This window comes from Pan troglodytes, chromosome 17 (genome assembly GCF_028858775.2).
Source record: "Pan troglodytes isolate AG18354 chromosome 17, NHGRI_mPanTro3-v2.0_pri, whole genome shotgun sequence".
In the NCBI taxonomy this organism is placed as follows: domain Eukaryota; kingdom Metazoa; phylum Chordata; class Mammalia; order Primates; family Hominidae; genus Pan; species Pan troglodytes.
Window position 1 is genome coordinate 72,951,877 of NC_072415.2, and position 18,512 is coordinate 72,970,388.

Here is an 18,512-nt window from a genome sequence, read left to right on the forward strand (position 1 = left end):
TATTTTCATCCCTGAAAAGCTCTGTTAATTTCATTATGTTCTGCAGCAATACATTTTACCTGTAAATACGATCCATTCGAAAGTGCTTTCTGCCCTAGAATATTATGTTGACTGAGCATTTAAGTGACCCATTGCAGCCATCACCATTAACAAGAGGGTGTGTGTGTGTGTGTGTGTGTGTGTGTGTCCATGTGTCCATGTGTCCATGCATGACCCTTTTAGTAGAGGAACAGGAAAAATGAAAACAGTAGGGAAAAAAATAATTCATTGAAAAAAATTTTTTACCTTATCTTTTCTTCTATTTTCTTTCCTTCTATTCTTTTTTTTTTGGAGACAGAGTCTCAGTCTGTTGCCCAGGCTGCAATGCAGTGGTGTGATCTTGGCTCACTGCAACCTCTGCCTCCCGGGTTCCAGCAATTCTCGTGCCTCAGCCTCCCGAGTAGCTGGGACTACAGGTACGCACCACCATGCCCAGCTAATTTTTGTATTTTTAGTAGAGACGGGGTTTCACTATGTTGACCAGGCTGTTCTTGAACTCCTGACCTCAGGTGATCCGCCTGCCTCACCCTCCCAAAGTGCTGGGATTATAGCCATGAGCCACCACACCTAGCCTTTTCTATTTTCTCTGTTCTCTTTCCCCCTTCCACCCCTCAATCCCACAGATAGCACATTGGCATCCAAGTTCTCTGTTTTGCTGAAGGCTACAAAGATATATTTTATATATTTTTTATATTTGTATATATTATACATTAACACATTATATATTTATATATTATATATATATAAACAAACAAATGCAAGATAACTGACATTTTATCCAATTTTCCTCCCAAATTCGTTGATCTTTAATTTGTTCTGTATCAGAACAGGCTTTTTGAGAATCTAAACAAATGCTTATTCAATGCAAATCCCAAATGCTCTATTGTTAAAGAATTTAAACAGTATTCTTTGTGTGTGTGTGTATGTGTGTGTGTGTGTGTGTGTGTGTGTTTAACATGTGGGACAAAAAGAGTATGCATTGTTTTTCTGTTTATAGTGTTGTTCAATTGCAAACTCTGTATGAGCCCTGTTGTTGATGTAATAGGCAAGGCTGGGCACCGTGGCTCTTGCCTGTAGTCTCAGCACGTTGGGAGGCCAAGGCAGGAAGATTGCTTGAGCCCAGGAGTTTAAGACCAGCCTGGGCAACACTGCAAGAACCTATCTCTGCAAAAAATAAAATTAGCTAGATATGGTGGTGTGTGCCTGTAGTCCCAGCTACTTGGAAGGCTTGAGGCAGGAGGATTGCTTGAGCCTAGGAGGTTGAGGTTACAGTGACCTATGATTGCATCACTGCTCTCCAGCCTGGGCAATGGAGCTGAGACCCTGCCTCTTAAAGAGAAAAAAAAAAACAAAAATTCAGGCAAGACAATGATTCATTAAAATTGATTTAATACTCATACTTTGTCTGTCCAAGTAAGGTATATAAAGAGTTTGACAGGGCCAGGCACAGTGGCTCATGCCTGTAATCCCAGCACATGGGGAGGCCGAGGCAGGCGGATCACCTGAGGTCAGGAGTTCAAGACCAGCCTGACCAACATGGTGAAACCCCGTCTCTACTAAAAAATATGAAAATTAGCTAGGCGTGGTGGTGCACGCCTGTAGTCCCAGCTACTCTGGAGGCTGAGGCAGGAGAATCACTTGAACCCAGGAGGCGGAGGTTGCAGTGAGCCAAGATTGCGCCATTGCACTCCAGCCTGGGCGACAGAGTGAGACTCTGTCTCAAAAAAAAAAAAAAAAAAGAGTTTGACAAAAGAGAAATTATTAGAGGCAGAAATGTATTAAAAAGGAAAGAAAGTATTTTAATGTTTGGACAGTACCCAAAAGAATTGAACTAAACCCAATAATTAGCATTCAGTACTCGTCCTATAGTTGATCTTTTTTATTTGGAAAAATAAAGATAAAAGATTTTATCACCTTTTAGTTACTTATGTGGTAAAGGATAAATATATATATATATATATATGATGAACCACATGCTGAGCTAATAGGCTGGAGTGACCATTACAGAGACTGCCCTGTGGTAATGGTAACTGCATAGATAATCTGGCTTGGATAATCTGTCTTGTCACACTGATAGCTAAACCTGCCAACTCAGGGATCTTTAATTGGGGCCTGTGGTGTCACAGGGTTGAGACAGGTTGCTAGCATCTTTGTGAGCAAAGAAACTCCATTTGCTATTTAAAGTGAATAAAGTTATTCCCTAATGTTATGGGGATTTTTAACTCTTGTGGATTGAAGGATACAAAATTTGGATTAGACAGGAAGAGTAAGTTCAAGAGACCTATTGCGCAGCATTGTAACTACAGTTAATAACGATGTCTTGTATTCTTGAAAATAGCTAAGGGAGTAGATTTAAATGTTCTCATCACAAAAAGAAAAGATAAATATGTGAGGTAATGCATATGATAATTAGCTTGATTTAGCCATCCCACAATGTATACGTATATTAAAACATGTTTTACACCATAAATGTATGCTAATTTGTGTTAATTAAAAATTAACTTTAAAAAATTGTGGGCATTTGTGAGTGAGATCAGAATGGTGGAAAACAGGAGGTGGATGAGGAAGCCTCATTCTTTGACAGCAGATTAATAAATTAACTTAATTTATTAATTAGGCAGATTGATAAATTAATTCTTAATCTAAAGTGATCAGGATGCAAATTGTAACCTCACTTTTCCCCACCCCCCAGATGTCTGTTTAAACCCAGGGCCTGTTTTATTCTCTGTAATGTTGGAGAAGTCTGAAGTGGTCATAATGTAGATTTACATTAGATTAACAAGTATTCATCATCTCTGACAGTTCTGGTGACCTTTACAAGAAACACAGCCAAGTTTCCAAACAGCTCTTTAAGTCTCTCAAGAAAACAGTGGATTAAGTACATGCTGCTCTTTCGGGAGAGAGTCTCTACCTTGGTCTAGGATTAAGCTAGAAAAAACAGACATACAGCCAGGGAAGTGAGGCAAAGAAGAAATAATTAGGATTGTGAAATGCAACTGAGGAAAAACATAACATTTTCTCAGTTGACATTTGTAAAAGTTTGATTGAAGAACCCTTTATTTAATGCAGATCCTGTAGGTAAAGACTGCTCAGTTGTGTTTACTCAGAATCTCTTATGGGTAAAGCACCCAGCATTCTGGGACAATACAAGATACAAGCCCTACTCTGGAGAAGCATGCAGCCTTTGAAAGCTTGCCTTGTGACTCTAACAAGATTAGACTGATCTCTTCAGTGCGTACATCTATAGAACTTGTTTTTTGCTATGTAGAGCTTCTTTGCTCAATATTTGTTTACATAGTTTTTTCCTTCCTCCTTTTTTTGAGTGTATAGAAAGTATTGAAACAAATAGTTTCAAGTTTGAATTTATATTAAAATGAATTTGTAGTTGCTCCAAGTGAATTTGTGATTTTTGGAGAGGTAATTTTAAGTATTCTTTACTCTTTTTCATTTTTTGGTCTTTTGTCCCTTTTTATACAGCTTATTTTGTAATAGCAGTCTCCGGAAACTACTGGCAGGACACAACCAGTTGGCAAGGCTGCCTGAAAGGCTAGAAAGAACCTCGGTGGAGGTCTTGGATGTGCAACACAACCAGCTCCTTGAGCTCCCGCCTAACCTTCTGATGAAGGCTGACAGGTAAAGCCATTTGTCTTGTTTATCATCTGAGTCTATAAATATTCCCTCATTTGTATCTTTGTCTTTCGTGATCTGAGACTGTATAAACTTTCTGAGTATGTATCTGTCCCAGATTTGTGAAGGAAATAGTTTTGCCAGCCACTTTACTGACCATTTTGTAGGCGATGGAGTCAGGAGCAACCTATAGATTCTTTATTAACTTTGCTGTTCTCTGGAGCAAAGTAGGTTACATTGTCCATAAACATGTGTCATGGGGATGTAGGTGTAAAACAAGGATGAGAAGTGTGCTGCTCTGTTACTACCTGGTCACATCGCATGCCAGGCTTAGCTTAATTATCTTATGATTCTCTGTTCCCGCTTTCACATGTTTGGGACTTTGGGAGATGGAGATGAATTGTCCCAGAGTTAGCTTAGTTGTTATTGTTTTTTGTTGTTGGTGGTGTTTTTTGTTTTTTGATTTTTTGAGACAGAGTCGCACTCTGTCGCCTGCGCTGGAGTGCAGTGGTGTGATCTCGGCTCATTGGAACCTCTGCCTCCCAGGTTCAAGCGATTCTCCTGCCTCAGCCTCCCAAGTAGCTGGAACTACAGGCATGTGCCACCACGCCCAGCTAATTTTTTGTATTTTTAGTAGAGGTGGGGTTTTGCCATGTTGGCCAGGCTGGTTTCGAACTCCTGGGCTCAAGTGATCCACCCACCTTGGCCTCCCAAAATACTGGGATTATAGGTATGAGCCACCACGCCTAGGACTTATTGTTTTTTAAACAGTCCTTCTTATCTTTATCATAATTAATTCCATATTCAATTCAATTATTTTGTTTTGAACAAACAAAATTTTCCTAAATTACTTGTATCATACACTAAGCATTTGAAGTTGTTTTGAATGGGAGGGAGAGGTTAATTTCAACATTAAATGAAGCTCTGTTATTTTGTTGTGATAAGTTGCCACATACAGAATTTTCTTTAAAGCTTTAAGTAACAGTGGCTGTTAACTTACTTTGGAGCATCTTGTTTGCTTCAGAACCCATGTGCATCATTCTAAAGTGTTTCATAACCTGAGTTATTTTGACTTCTGCTCCCATGTTTATTTTTAGGGAATGACCATTACTTTAGAGACAATATGAAGGATCTAACTTTTAGTGTATCTCATAATGAAGACAAAAACGTTAAATTTAATTTTGCTTCTAGAAGTGCAGAGAAGAGAAGGAAATGATGACAGATCTTTTTACCTTACAAAATAAATGTTAGCTATGTTTCAGCATGTGTCATATTATGTGGATGAAATGGCCGTCTGCGATCTCTGGCTCTCCTGAGCCGAATTAGATTTCTCACTGCATGTTCCTAACTCCCTGAGCTTACTCCTGCCGTAATACTCATCACACACTGTATTGTAATTTCTTGTTCACTTGTCTCTCTCCATTATTAGATTACTAACACCATGTGGCCAGTGACTGTGTCTTAATTATAGTTTTATCATCAACATCTTAACACTGTGTCTGGAATAAAGGAAAGTGCTCAAAAAATATTTGTGTAATAAATGATAGAGAATTTAAGGAATTTCAAATACTACCTTCATTCCTGGCTTTATATTTTTTTCTTCCTCATCTTTTCCATAAATCTTTAATAAGAGTAAAAAAATCTTACTACAAAAATATGACTTACATTCAGTAAAGTGTCCAACTTTTAAGCCTACTGCTCAATGAATTTTTACATATTTATAGAAATGGTTGCAGGGACCACCTTACCCAGAACAAGATATAGAACATTTCTAGCACTCTTCTTTTTCCTTTCGTTCTGTTTTCCTCATTTAAAAAGAAAATTATTTTCAGTGTACTCATGTAAGTTATAACGAATTCCAACTGGAATAATTATGAAGAAAAATTAGAACTATGAGAAAATGGGATTGTCATATTGTAATTGGCCAGTACTGTGTCATCCTCCTGGTAAAAAGTGAAATGTTTCAAGATCATTGAAAGAATTCTTGTTTTTTGGTTTTGGGTTTTTTTGTTTGTTTGTTTGTTTTGGAGACGGAGTCTAGCTTTGTGGCCCAGGCTTGGAGTGCAGTGGTGTGATCTCAGCTCATTGCAACCTCCACCTCCTGGGTTCAAGTGATTCTCTTCCCTCAGCCTCCCAAATAGCCGGGATTACAGGCGCATGCCACCACTTCCAGCTAATTTTTGTAATTTTAGTAGAGATGGGGTTTCCCCATGTTGACCAGGCTGGTCTTAAACTTCTGATCTCAAGTGATCCACCTGCCTTGGCCTCCCAAAGTGCTGGGGTTACAGGCATGAGCCACCGCACCAGGCTAGAATTCTTGTTTTTACGTTAATATCAAAGCACAGTGTGCAGAGACAGATCACTTTAGACATATGCTTTTTGGTTGTGAATACTATAAAATTTGATTTCTTCTCCTATGGAGAATTATAAGTTATATCATAATGAGAATTCACTTGTTCCCCTAGAGTTCTACACTGAATCTGTAGAACCAAATAAAGGAATGGATTTAGGTTTTAGGAGTCTAAATGAAATAAAAACCATTTCTGAATCTGGCCAATTCTGGTAAGTTCACGACTATTAAAGGTTATCAGTGCTAGAATTTCCAATAGATAATAATCATTCTTTATTCATTCCTGAGAATTTGATTTTACAAGGACATTTCTGTATTTCATTCTCTGGAGACTGTATTTTCATGTTTAGATGTGTTTGGACAAGGATTTAAGTAAGAACAGTTGTAGTTTTAGGGGATTGTGGTGACTCCCAGGATTGAGAACCACTGCCTTCATTGTTGGCTTTGTAATTCTGTGCAGGTCATTCTAAACCTCGGTTTTCTCATTTTGCTTATTTGTACAATTCCCAAACGGTACCTGTATGTTGGAAAAGGAAGGATTGTGTGAACTGGAACGTGAATGTGAACTGAACAAAGATGTGAACTGAGCCACTGGAAGGACACTGCTATCATAAGCTAGGCCAGCAGTGCTAGCTAAAGGCATTTAGGCAGAAATCCCCATACAAATAGACTGACCTGTCTACAGCCAGCTGCGTTTTTGAAAACAGGGACTGTGGGGGACAATTTGCCAGCCTTTGGAAGCTGCAAGGGGAGGACAGGGCAGGATAAATGCATTTCTGGCACAGGAGAGTTCTGGAGTAAAGGGTTGGGGGAATGAGAAGGGGCAAATATCTTGGTTTTATTTTATGAGAGTAAAACAAATGACCAAAAAATGGGAGAAATAAGAAACTTTTTCAAGAAGACATACTCCTGCACCTTTGTTTTCCAAGCTCTAATTGCTACATCTCCAGCATAGCATAGCAACTGATATAGTAGAATCAGAGAGAAAAGTTAAGATTGTTAATTATCTTGGGCAGACAGGATTATGTGAAGGGGGTGGGATAAATTTGATTAGCTGTTTTTTTAAACCGTATTTTTGTATTAGTTCACTTGTTAGAAGATAAGAAAAATAATATTTTCTAATGATTTCCACCAAATTATTGCCTTTAAAGGTTAATACTTATCCTCTTTGCACAACCTCAATAATGGAAATTTTTACCTACCTATTTTTAAAAATTTTATTAGTTCTTTTTATTGAGGCATAATTTAAACTCAGGAAAATTTACAAATATCGTGTATTTGGTTTGATGAGTTTGAGGGGGAAATGAATAAACTAGTACTGACAGTTGTTGAAGTAGGCCAACCCGGAAAACATGAAATTTAAAATATTAAAGACAGTTTTTAGGAAAGATTCTTTGTGACTGGCTTCTTGCAGGTGGTTTCAGTTGTGATTTGTTTTTGTTCACATGGTTCAATGTAGCAGACATCTCAATGAGTTTAAATCACTGTGCTGGATGCATAGGACATTGAGAAATGACTAAACATAGGAATTATCCTCAAGAAGCTTACAATCAAATGAAGAGTTTAAAGTAACTGCACAATAAACTATAGTGAAAGGTAGGTTTAAGAAGGTAGAATAGACGGAAAATTACAAGGTTGGTCTAGTATAATTTAGGCTCATGGTATAATGAGCAACATTTTGTTGTTGGATGATACAAAGCTGTGTGTTTGGCAAATAGCTGCAGGCATTGGTGAAACTTTGCTTCAGTTGCCCTTCCATTCAGTTTGCTACTTAATACAAATCTTAAAAATATGTAAATTCCTTTTTTATATTTTTTTGTGATAATAAATTATGGTTACAGTTCTGTGTTTCGTTATATAACTGAGGAAAGGGCTTTATATGTTTCAGTGGTTCGTGTTCTTAAGTAGAACTTGCACTACCAAGTGTCAAGAGAAATATCAGAGAAGCATGTGTTATTGGACACAGAGCAGAAGACCATATTTTGACTCATGAGAGTTTTCCTTTGCTCTGAATTTTGCCTGCTAAAGCCAGTCTCATAGTTTTAATTACGTGATACTGTCTGTTAAGTATTACAGGGCCAGACACAGTGGCTGACACCTATAATCCCAGAACTTTGGGAGGCCAACACGGGAGGATTGCTTGAGCCTAGGAGTTTGAGACCAGCCTGGGCAACATGGCAAAACCCTGTCACTACAAATTGAAAAAAGAAAAAAAAGTCAGGTGTGGTGGCACACACCTCTGGACTTGGAAGGCTGAGGTGGGAGGATCCCTTGAGCCTAGGAGTTCGAGGCTGCTGTGAGCTGTGATCACGCCACCTACACTCCAGCCTGGGTTACAGAGTGTGACCGTGTCTCAAAAAATGAAAAAAAGGTATTACAACTTTAGAATAGTATATATTAATCTGCTATACCTGGTAGCAGGAAGCTATTTGGTAACCAAATAACAAACAGGGGAATCTATGTTACATTAGACAACTTTTAGTTATCTTCATCTTCCTCTAAATACTTGAGGAAGATATTCTAATCTAGATCATGGGCCTAGATTTCTCATTTACCTGTCTTTTTAATTAGAGTTGAGGATTTTCCTGATGGAAACCCCAAAAGAGTTTCAGATAATTAGTTGTCATCAACAGATGGGTGCAGGGAGGGTAGACATTCTCCATGGGTCACCGGAATGGATGAGACATTGCCAGAGGGACTGCCATCCTTCTGTTTCTTCCTGAAATCTTGGCATTGGCTGACTCCCTGTCCGTCTAGCATCTGCATGCACATTTGATGGCCAGACCGCTTCTCCTGATAAAGTCAGCCTAATTAACAAAGCCGAAAAGGGACCCTTTAAAGGGGAGTTATAGGTCCCTGCTCTGGGAGGGCAGCCAGGTCTGTTTTTATTCCTGGGTGGACTAGTACAAGGTATTTTCAGGGGCAGAAGTTGGGGAAGTGTATGTTCAAATGAGCTTCGTAGTAATTGCTCATGTGTGTTTATTAAATATTCCCAGAGTATTAGTCACATTACAGACCTTAAGTTTCAGTGACTCAGAATATGTGTAAATATCAAAGGGACTAAAAGGGAACAGAAAATTTAGAAGAGCGTGATCGATTGACCATGACAACTGGTGCCTTTTGGCAAAGACAGATATTTGTGGCATTTTAAAAATCTGAGTTGTAGGCAACTATTTTTTTCACTGACGAGGGCTATCTTTTGACATTCTGATGTATCATGAAGTTCTGATGTTTTGAGAGTGAAGTTCTGATGTTTTCAGAGTCACAGTGGACTAAGATAGTGTTTCTCAAAGTGTTTTCAGAATTTCCTAGAGTACTTATCAAACATGCAGATTCTTGGCTCTTATCTCAGGTCTTCTCCCTTCGATTTTAGAGGGATAGTCTGGGAACTGTATGTTTATCAAGGCTCCCCCAGTGACTCCAGTGCAGATGGTCTGCTGAACACACTGAAAGCTTAAGGTGACCCAGGTACTACTGCTGAAACAAATAGATTTTTATAAAAGAAGGATTTTAATGGAAAAACTGAATGTGTCTAGAGATATTTCTAGATAACATATACATCCCCTCTCTGCTTTTTAAAGTGTTGTGTTTCTCAAATATTTTAAGGTATAGTTCTTAACCAGGGTTATTACATCAAAATCAACTGACAATTTTTTCAGAACTAGAGAATCAGTCAATGATGTTTAGAATACTATGAAGGGGAAGAGAATTTTCATTCTTTTCTCTCCCCTATTTCTCCCAAAAAAATCTACCTCAGTCCTGGAGAGCAGAGTTGGGTGGGGGCATTGGAAAGTGGCCGATTATGTAATCTTAGCAAGGTTGGAGTTCTGGTGGCAAACTCCATTTTTCTTAACCAGAACAAACCAGAAAGGTTTAGCCAGAAGCTTCCAAGTATTCCTGTGTTCAGCTGTGAACATTGCTGTGAGATTGAAAAGAGGCCATTCGTAGATTATCAGAAGAGTTCTGCCTGTACTCTGAGAGACTGCTTTGGTCATCTTTGCCCCTGTTTCTCTGATGCTCCTAAAATGGATGAGATGGGCGAGTCCACCCTGCCAGTGAGGGGTGTGCGTATCCCCAGAAACCATGAAAATGCATTAGGACAGGGGTTTTTGCACCACGATGATTCTCAACTCTGCCAGCCATCAGAATTCTGCTATATAGATTTTGAGGCCCTACCCTGACCTACTTAACAAGAATATCTTCGAGTTGAAGTTGAGAATTCTGCACTAAGGAAAGCTCCCTAGAGAATTAGGAAGTGCAGCCAGATTGCACCCTACTGAGCTAGAGCATCTTCTGTGAGAAATGTTGTTCCTTTAGCAGCTCCAAAGTGTGATAGCCCCCATCTTAATTCAGTGAGAGGATAATTTATAAATAAAAAGAGAAATAAGCATCAATTCCCAGCAATTACACTTTGACTGTATCCATGCTATACCCTAAGGTTTTGTGTCAAGCGACGGCAGATTCAGAAAAACTGTGGGGAAGAGAGAAGAGGAAAGCTGGCAGTGGGGCTTTAGGTGGGTCTACCACTACCACCTAAGTTTAGGTAGAAGTAAGTGCAACTTGAAGGGATAGCAAGCCAGAAATACAGTTATTGAAGGAAAATTGGCAATTGGATTGGTAAAGAGGAAGCGAAGCAAATGGGAAAAACTAAAGGTTCTACAAGACAAGTGAACCAGAACATCAGAGGACACACAGCCCTTCCCTACTCAGTCCAAACAAAGAGATCCCTTAATGTATCTCCACTTATCTGTGCTGATAGAAGATACAGCATCGAACTAAGAAACTTGTAAAACAACCTGATACCCTGAAAATGACTGGGAAAAAGATGAACAGATCCATATTGGGTTATTGGCTCCCAAAATGAGAAAGCAAAAAACAACATATGTCCACTGTTGAATAGTTTGTACCCCAAAAAATCTATTGTGAAGCCTAAGAAAACTATAAGACAACATTCCCAGCAAAATTAAATATAGTCAAGTGAACATTTTATGATATAAAACAAAAAAATTAAGGAACTGAGAACAAAGTGGACAAACAGGAAGGGCTGGAAAGAAGTGATTGAACTCAGAAAATGGAAGAAAATGACAGTTATCTGAGAAATGAGGAGTAATTACAGGGTGCCCAAGGGAGAATACACTCGAAAAATTAATAAGGGACATTAAAGAAACAAAGGAAAATGAAGAGGATGAAAATAAGATAAAGAATTATTTTAAAAAGTTAGAGATAAAACAGTGGAAATGGAAGACAGATCCAAAAGGCATAACATTTGTATATGTGTCCTTGAAGAACAAAGACAAAAAAAAATTGACAGAACTATTATTTAAAAATATCATTCAAGGAATTTTTTCAACAACAAACAAAATACCTTAAAGCACATGTGAAAAAGAGTATCAATTGGGTACCTGGAATAAACCCAGAATGTTCCATTTTAAAACCTATTATATTAAAACTATTAGATTTTGAAGATATAAATAATTATGACCACCAGTAAAAAGATAAAATAGTTTTAAAAGGCAAATATTTAGATTGTCATTAGACTTCTCAAAAACATTATACAATGCAAGGTAATAATGGAGTAATGTTTTTTAAAAACTTAATGAAAGATTGACTCAAGATTTTTATATCAAGCCAAGTCTCCTTTAAGATCTAAGTTATAGAAAACTGTTAAACATGTAAGCACCAAAAACATAAGCAACAACTAAAAAAATAGATAAATTGGATTTGATCAAAATTTAAAACTTGTGTGCTTCAAAGGATACCATCAAGAAAGTGAACGTGCAACCCACAGAAATATATCTGATAGGGAACTTGAAAGAACTCTTACAATTCACAATAAAGAAGACAAATAGCTGAATGAAAATATGTTCACAGGATTTGAATAGACATGTCTCAAAAGAAAATATACAAATGGCCAAGAAACACATAAAAAGATGCTTAACATCATTAGCCATTGGGGAAATGTAAACAAAAACCACAATCAGATATGACTTATACCCACTAGGGTGGCTATAATCAAAAACACAGTAACAAGTATTGGACAAAATGGAGAGAAACTGAAACCTTGTACACTGCTGGCAGGAATGTAAAGTGATGCAAGTACTTTGGAAAACAGATTGTCATTTCCTCAAATAATTAAACACAATATTACCCAGCAATTCTACTCTTAGGTATATACCCAAGAGAAATGAAAGCATATATGTTTACACCAAACTTGTATATGAATGTTGATAGCAACATTATTCATAACAACTGGAAAGTAGAACTCAAATGTCTACCACTTGATTAATGGATAAACAAACTGTTATAATAGATAGTGGAATATTATTCACCAGTAAAAGGTACTAGTGTATGCAGCAACATGGATAAACCCTGAAAGCAGTATGCTAAGTGAAAGAAGCCAGACACAAAAGGATACATGCTGTATGATTCTTTTTATATGAAATATTTGGATTTGGCAAATCCATACAGATAGAAAGTAGATCCAGGGGATGTGAGGAAGGGAGAAATGATGAGTGACTACAGATGGGTATAGGGTTTCTTTATGGAATGATGAAACTGTTGTGGAATTATATGGTGGTGATGGTTGCACAAGTTTGTGAAAAAAACTAAAAAAATCACTAAGTCACACAATTTAAAAGGGTATATTTTATATTATGTGAATTACTTCCCTATAAAGCTGTTTTTTAAAGACCTCAAGGACTTAGAGATCTGTGCACCCATGATCCCTTCTCCAGGAATCTGCTAAAGCTGTTAAGTCTGATTCAAAGCCTGTAGTCACATGTAGCTTTTTAGATATACACACACCATAAAATTCATCCTCTTAAGAAAGTATGTAATCCAGTGGCTTTTAGTAGTAATTTAAATAAATTGTAATTTATAAATATGTAAGAGTTAATTCATTGTATTAGTCAACATTTTAGGTGCTCAGTAGCCACATGTAATAGTGGGTACCATGCTGGAGAGTGAAGACATGGAACATTTCTGTCCACACAGAAAGCTGTATGGGCATGATGTACCAGAGGATGAACTTATCCCACCAAGAAATAACTAGTATATTTTAGCAAAAGGAATGATAGTGAGCATTTTGGTATATATAAATGTAGATTTGAGACTGAAAGGTGGGAAAGAGAGTGGAAGACTAATATACAAAAAGTGGTGACAAACTGTTAGTAATGCAGCTTGACTGGGAGTGGTGGCTCATGCGTGTTGTCCTAGCACTTTGGGAGGCCAAAGCAGGAGGATAGCTTGAGGTTAGGAGTTTGAGACAAGCCTGGGCAACATAGCAAGGCCCTGTCTACGAAGAATTTTTAAAATTAGCCAGGCATGGTTACATACACTTAGAGTCCCAGCTGCTTGAGAGGCTGAGGCAGGAGCCTCTCAGGAATCCTTGAGTCCAGGAACTTGAGGGTGCAGTGAGCTATGATTGGACCACTGCACTCTAGCCTGGGTGACAGACCCTGTCTCTAAAAACAAAATAAAAAATAATGCGCTTAGAAATGGGAAGAGAGAAAAAGGAAAAAGTAAAGTAGAAGGAGCTTATTGATTGCCATCTAGGCAATAGGTGTAACTTACAGAATGCTGACAAAAACTGGCAAGCCAGATAAGAAATGATTAAATAAAAATCCAAGGGGATAAGGTCATTTAATAAGACATAAGTACAAAGATAACCATAGAACAAAAATACAAACTTCCTTAAATACCAGAAAAATTAATGTGTTAAAGAAGACATAATATATATCCTATAGAGAGGGAAACATGGCAAATATGAATATGAAATAATTATGACAGAGTTGAGACTCAGATATATCAGTATATGTGCTTGAACCCAACCTTCTATTGCCTTCAAGAGACCCATCTCACATGTAATGACATCTATAGACTCAAAGTAAAGGGAAGGAGAGAGATCATGCAAATAGAAAACAAAAGAGTAGGAGTTGCTATTCTTGTATCAGATAAAACAGACTTTAAACCAACAACAGTAAAAAAAAAAAATTGCATTATATAATAAAGGGTTCAATTCAATCAGAAGATTTAATTATCCTATGTACATACTCACCCAACATCAGAGCATCCAGATTTATAAAATGAATACCAGACCTAAGAAAAGAGATAGCGATACAGTAAAAGTAGGGGATTTCAGTATCTCATTAAACAGACTATCAAGGCAGAATACTAATTCTGGACTTAAATTTGACATTTGACCAAATAGACCTAATAGATGTCTAGAATACTCTATCCAACAACCATAGAATATACATTCTTCTTATCTATGCACAGAACATTCTCAAAGATTGACTACCTGCTCAGTCATAAAGCAAGCCTCAACAAATTCAAAAAATTGAAATCCTGTCAAGCATCTTCTCAGACCACAGTGGAATAAAACTAGAAATTAATACCAAGAGAAACTCTCAAAACCACACAAATAGGGCCAGGTGCGGTGGCTCATGCCGGTAATCACAGCACTTTGGGAGGCCGAGGCAGGAGGCTCACGAGGTCAGGAGATCAAGACCATCCTGGCTAACACAGTGAAAGTCCCATCTCTACTAAAAAAGAAAATACAAAAAAATTAGCCGGGAATGGTGGCACGTGCCTGTAGTCCTAGCTACTTGGGAGGCTGAGGCAGGAGAATTGCTTGAACCTGGGAGGCAGAGGTTGCAGTGAGCCAAGATCACACCACTGCACTCCAGCCTGGGTGACAGAGAGAGACTCCATCTAAAAAAAAAAAAAAAAAAAAAAAAAAAAAAAAAAAAAAAAAAAAAAAAAAAAAAAAAAACAATGAATACATGGAAACTAAACAGTTTGGTCCTCTGATTGACTTTGGAATAAACACAAAATTGAGGGAATTCTTTAAAACAAATGAAAATAGAGACACAATATACCAAAGCCTCTGGGATACAGCAAAGGGAATGTTTATACCACTAAGTGCCTACATCAAGAAAACAGAAAAATCTCAAGTTAACAACTAATTGTTGGACCTAAAGGAACTAGAAAAAACAGAACACACTAAACCCAGAGCTAGCAGAAGAGAAGAAATAACTAAAACCAGAGGAGAACTAAATGAAATTGAGACCAGTGAGCCGAGATGGCGCCACTGCACTCCAGCCTGGGCGACAGAAAAAAAAAAAAAAAAAAAAAAAAAGATCCAAATAAGCACAAATTGAAAATGACAGAGATGAGATTACAGCTGATAGCACAGAAACAGAAAAGATCCTCAGAGATTACTGCAAATATCTCTACACACACAAAGTAGAAAATCTAGAGGAAATGGATAAATCTCTGGAAACACACAGCTTCCCAAGGTTGAACCAGGAAGAAATCAAAATCCTGAACAGGCCTAATAATGAGTTACAAAATTGAGTCAATAATAAAAATCTACCAATGGAAAAGAAAGCCCTGGAGCAGGTGAATTCACATCCGAATTCTACCAGACATGACAAAGAAGGGCTGGTACCAATCTTGTTGAAACTATTCCAAAAAGTTGAGGGGGCAGGATTCCTCCCTAACTCATTCTATGAAACCAGTATCATCCTGATACCAAAATCTGACAAGGATACAACAAAAAAGGAAAATAACAAGCCAATATCTCTGATGAACATAGACACAAAAATCTTCATCAAATAAGTAGCCAGCTGAATTCAGCAGCATATCAAAAAGATAATTCATCATGCTCAAGAAAGCTTTATTCCTGGGATGCAAGGATGGTTCACTAAACACAAATCAATATATGTGATTCACCACATAAACAGAATTAAAAACAAAAACTGTATCATCTCAATAGATGTGAAAAAAGTCTTTGATTAAAATCCAGTATCCCAACATGATAAAAACTCTCAACAAACTAGGCATCAACGGAATGTACCTCAAAATAATAAGAGCCATCTATGACAAACCCACAGCCAACATCATACTGAATGGGCAAAAGTTGAAAGTGTTCCCCCTAACACTGGAACAAGACAAATATGCCTACTCTCACCACTCCTATTGAACATAGTACTAAAAGTCCTAGCCAGAGCAGTCAGGCAAGAGAAAGAATAAAGGTCATCCAAATAGGAAAAGAGGAAATCAAATTATCCGTTCGTTGATGATACGATTCTATACCTAGAACACCCTAAAAGTTCCTCCAAAAGACTCTCAGACTTGATAAACAACTTCAGTAAAGTTTCAGGATTCAGAATCAGCACCCGAAATCAGTAGCATTCCTGTACACCAGTAACTTTCAAGCTGAGAACCAAATCAAGAATACAATCCCATTTACAATAGCAAAAAAATGAAATAAAATACCTAGGAATACATTTATCCGAGGAGGTGAAAGATCTCTAGAAGGAGAACTATAAGACACTGATGAAAGAAATCAGAGATGACACAAACAAGTGGAAAAACATTCCATGCTCGTGGATTGAAAGAATCAGTATCATTTAAATGGTTATACTGCCCAAACAATCTACAGATTCAATGTAATTCCTATCAAACTACCAATGTCATTTTTCATGAAATTAGAAAAAAATTATAAAATTCATGTGGAAACACGAAAGAGCCAAATAGCCAAAACAATCCTAAGCAAAAAGAACAAAGTCTTAGGCATCACATTACCTGACTTCAAGGTAATATACTGCAAACGCTGTAGGTAATGAAAACAGCATCGAACTGTTACAAAAACAGATGCATAGATCAAAGAAACAAAATAGAGACCTGGGAATAAAGCCATACACCTACAACCAACAGATCTTTTGACAAAGTCAACAAAAATAAACAATGAGGAAAGGACACTCTATTCAGTAAATAGTGCTGGGAAAACTGGTTAGCTATATGCAGAAGAATAAAACTGGACCCCTACCTCCCACCATATACAAAAACTAACTCAAGATGGATTAAAAACTTAAATATAATACCTCCAAGGATACAAATCATAGAAGAAAAACTCTTCTGGACATTGGCCTGGGCAAAGAATTTATGACTAAGACCTCGAAGGCAAATGCAACAAAAACAAATACTGACAAATGGGACTTAATTAAACTAAAGAGCTTCTGCACAGCAAAAGAAACAACAGAATGAACAGACAATCTACAGAATGGGAGAAAATATTTGCAAACTATGCAACTGGCAAAGGACAAATATCTATAAGAAACTTAAGAAAGAAACAACCCCATTAAAAAGTGAGCAAAGGACATGAATAGACACTTCTCAAAAGAAAAAATTCAGGCTGCCAGCAAACATGAAAAAATGCTCAACATCACAATCATCAGAGAAATGCAAGTTACAGCCATAATGAGATACCATCTCAACACCAGTCAGAATGACTATTAAGTCAAAATATAACACATGTTGTCAAGGATATGGAGAAAAGAGAACATACATTGTTGGTAGGAATGTGAATTAGTTCAACCCCTGTGGAAAACAGTATGAAGATTTCTCAAAGAGCTAAAAACAGAAATATCATTCCACCCAGCAATCACAGTACTGAATATGTACCCAAAGGAAAAGAAATCATTTATCAAAAAGACACCTTCCCTGCACTCATATGTTTATTGCAACACTATTCACAATAGCAAAGTCATGGAATCAACCTATGTACCCATCGGTGGTGAATTGGATAAAGAAAATATGGTACATATATACCGTGGAATACTACACAGCCATAAAAAAGAACAAAATTATGTCCTTTGCAGCAACATGGATGCAGCTGGAGACTGTTATCCTCAGTGAATTAATACAGAAACAGAAAAATACTGCACATTATTTCTTAATACATGGGGGCTAAACAGTGTATACACATGGCCATAAAGCCGGAAACAAGAGACACTGAGAACTCTGAAAGAGATAAGGGATATATGGTTTGAAAAACTACCTATTGGGTACTATTTGGTGGTACCCAAATATTTGGGTGATGCCTAAATGCCAGCATTACACAATTTACCCATTTAACAAACCTGCACATATACCTTCTGAATCTAAAATAAAATATACATGCACTTGAACTTAACTTACCCCCAAAATGGAAACAACCCAAATGTTCCTCAGCTCATGTGTGGATAAACAAGGTGTAGCCATATGTGAATTATGAATTATATCTCAATAAAGCTGTTAATAAAAAAATAAGGAAAATAGTACCTCAGGTATGGAGGGATACTTCTTTAACATTATATACACACACACTTAGTCCTAAAGCCAATTTCTTAATGGGGAAACCCCATTGGTATTTCTACTAAGATCAGTAACAGGACAAGAAAGCCCGTTATTTTCACTCTTATTCAATATTATATTAGATATATTAGCCAGGTAATTAGACAAAAGATCAATTAGAGGCATGAGCGTTGGGTAAAGAAGAGAGAAACTATCTCTATTGCAGTTAACATGATAGTATACTTGGAAAACCCTAGAGAATCACTGATAAATGAATTCAGACAACAAAGTATTTCAACAAAGTAGCAGAGATATAAAGTTAATATGCAGAAATCAAAAGCCTTTGTATACACAAACATAGCCATTGGAAGACATA

General features: G+C 37.2%; 1 protein-coding gene across 2 annotated transcripts in view; it reads left to right on the top strand.

Moving 5' to 3' along the window:
• The window catches only part of PHLPP1 (PH domain and leucine rich repeat protein phosphatase 1), a 253,822-nt gene that overhangs the window by 190,140 nt on the left and 45,170 nt on the right, over window positions 1-18,512 (top strand). For both annotated transcript variants that reach the window (XM_523952.7, XM_016933837.4), the window contains exon 10: window positions 3,517-3,672. In XM_523952.7, coding sequence (XP_523952.5) covers window positions 3,517-3,672 — 156 coding nt within the window. The remainder of the gene's footprint in view (window positions 1-3,516; window positions 3,673-18,512) is intronic.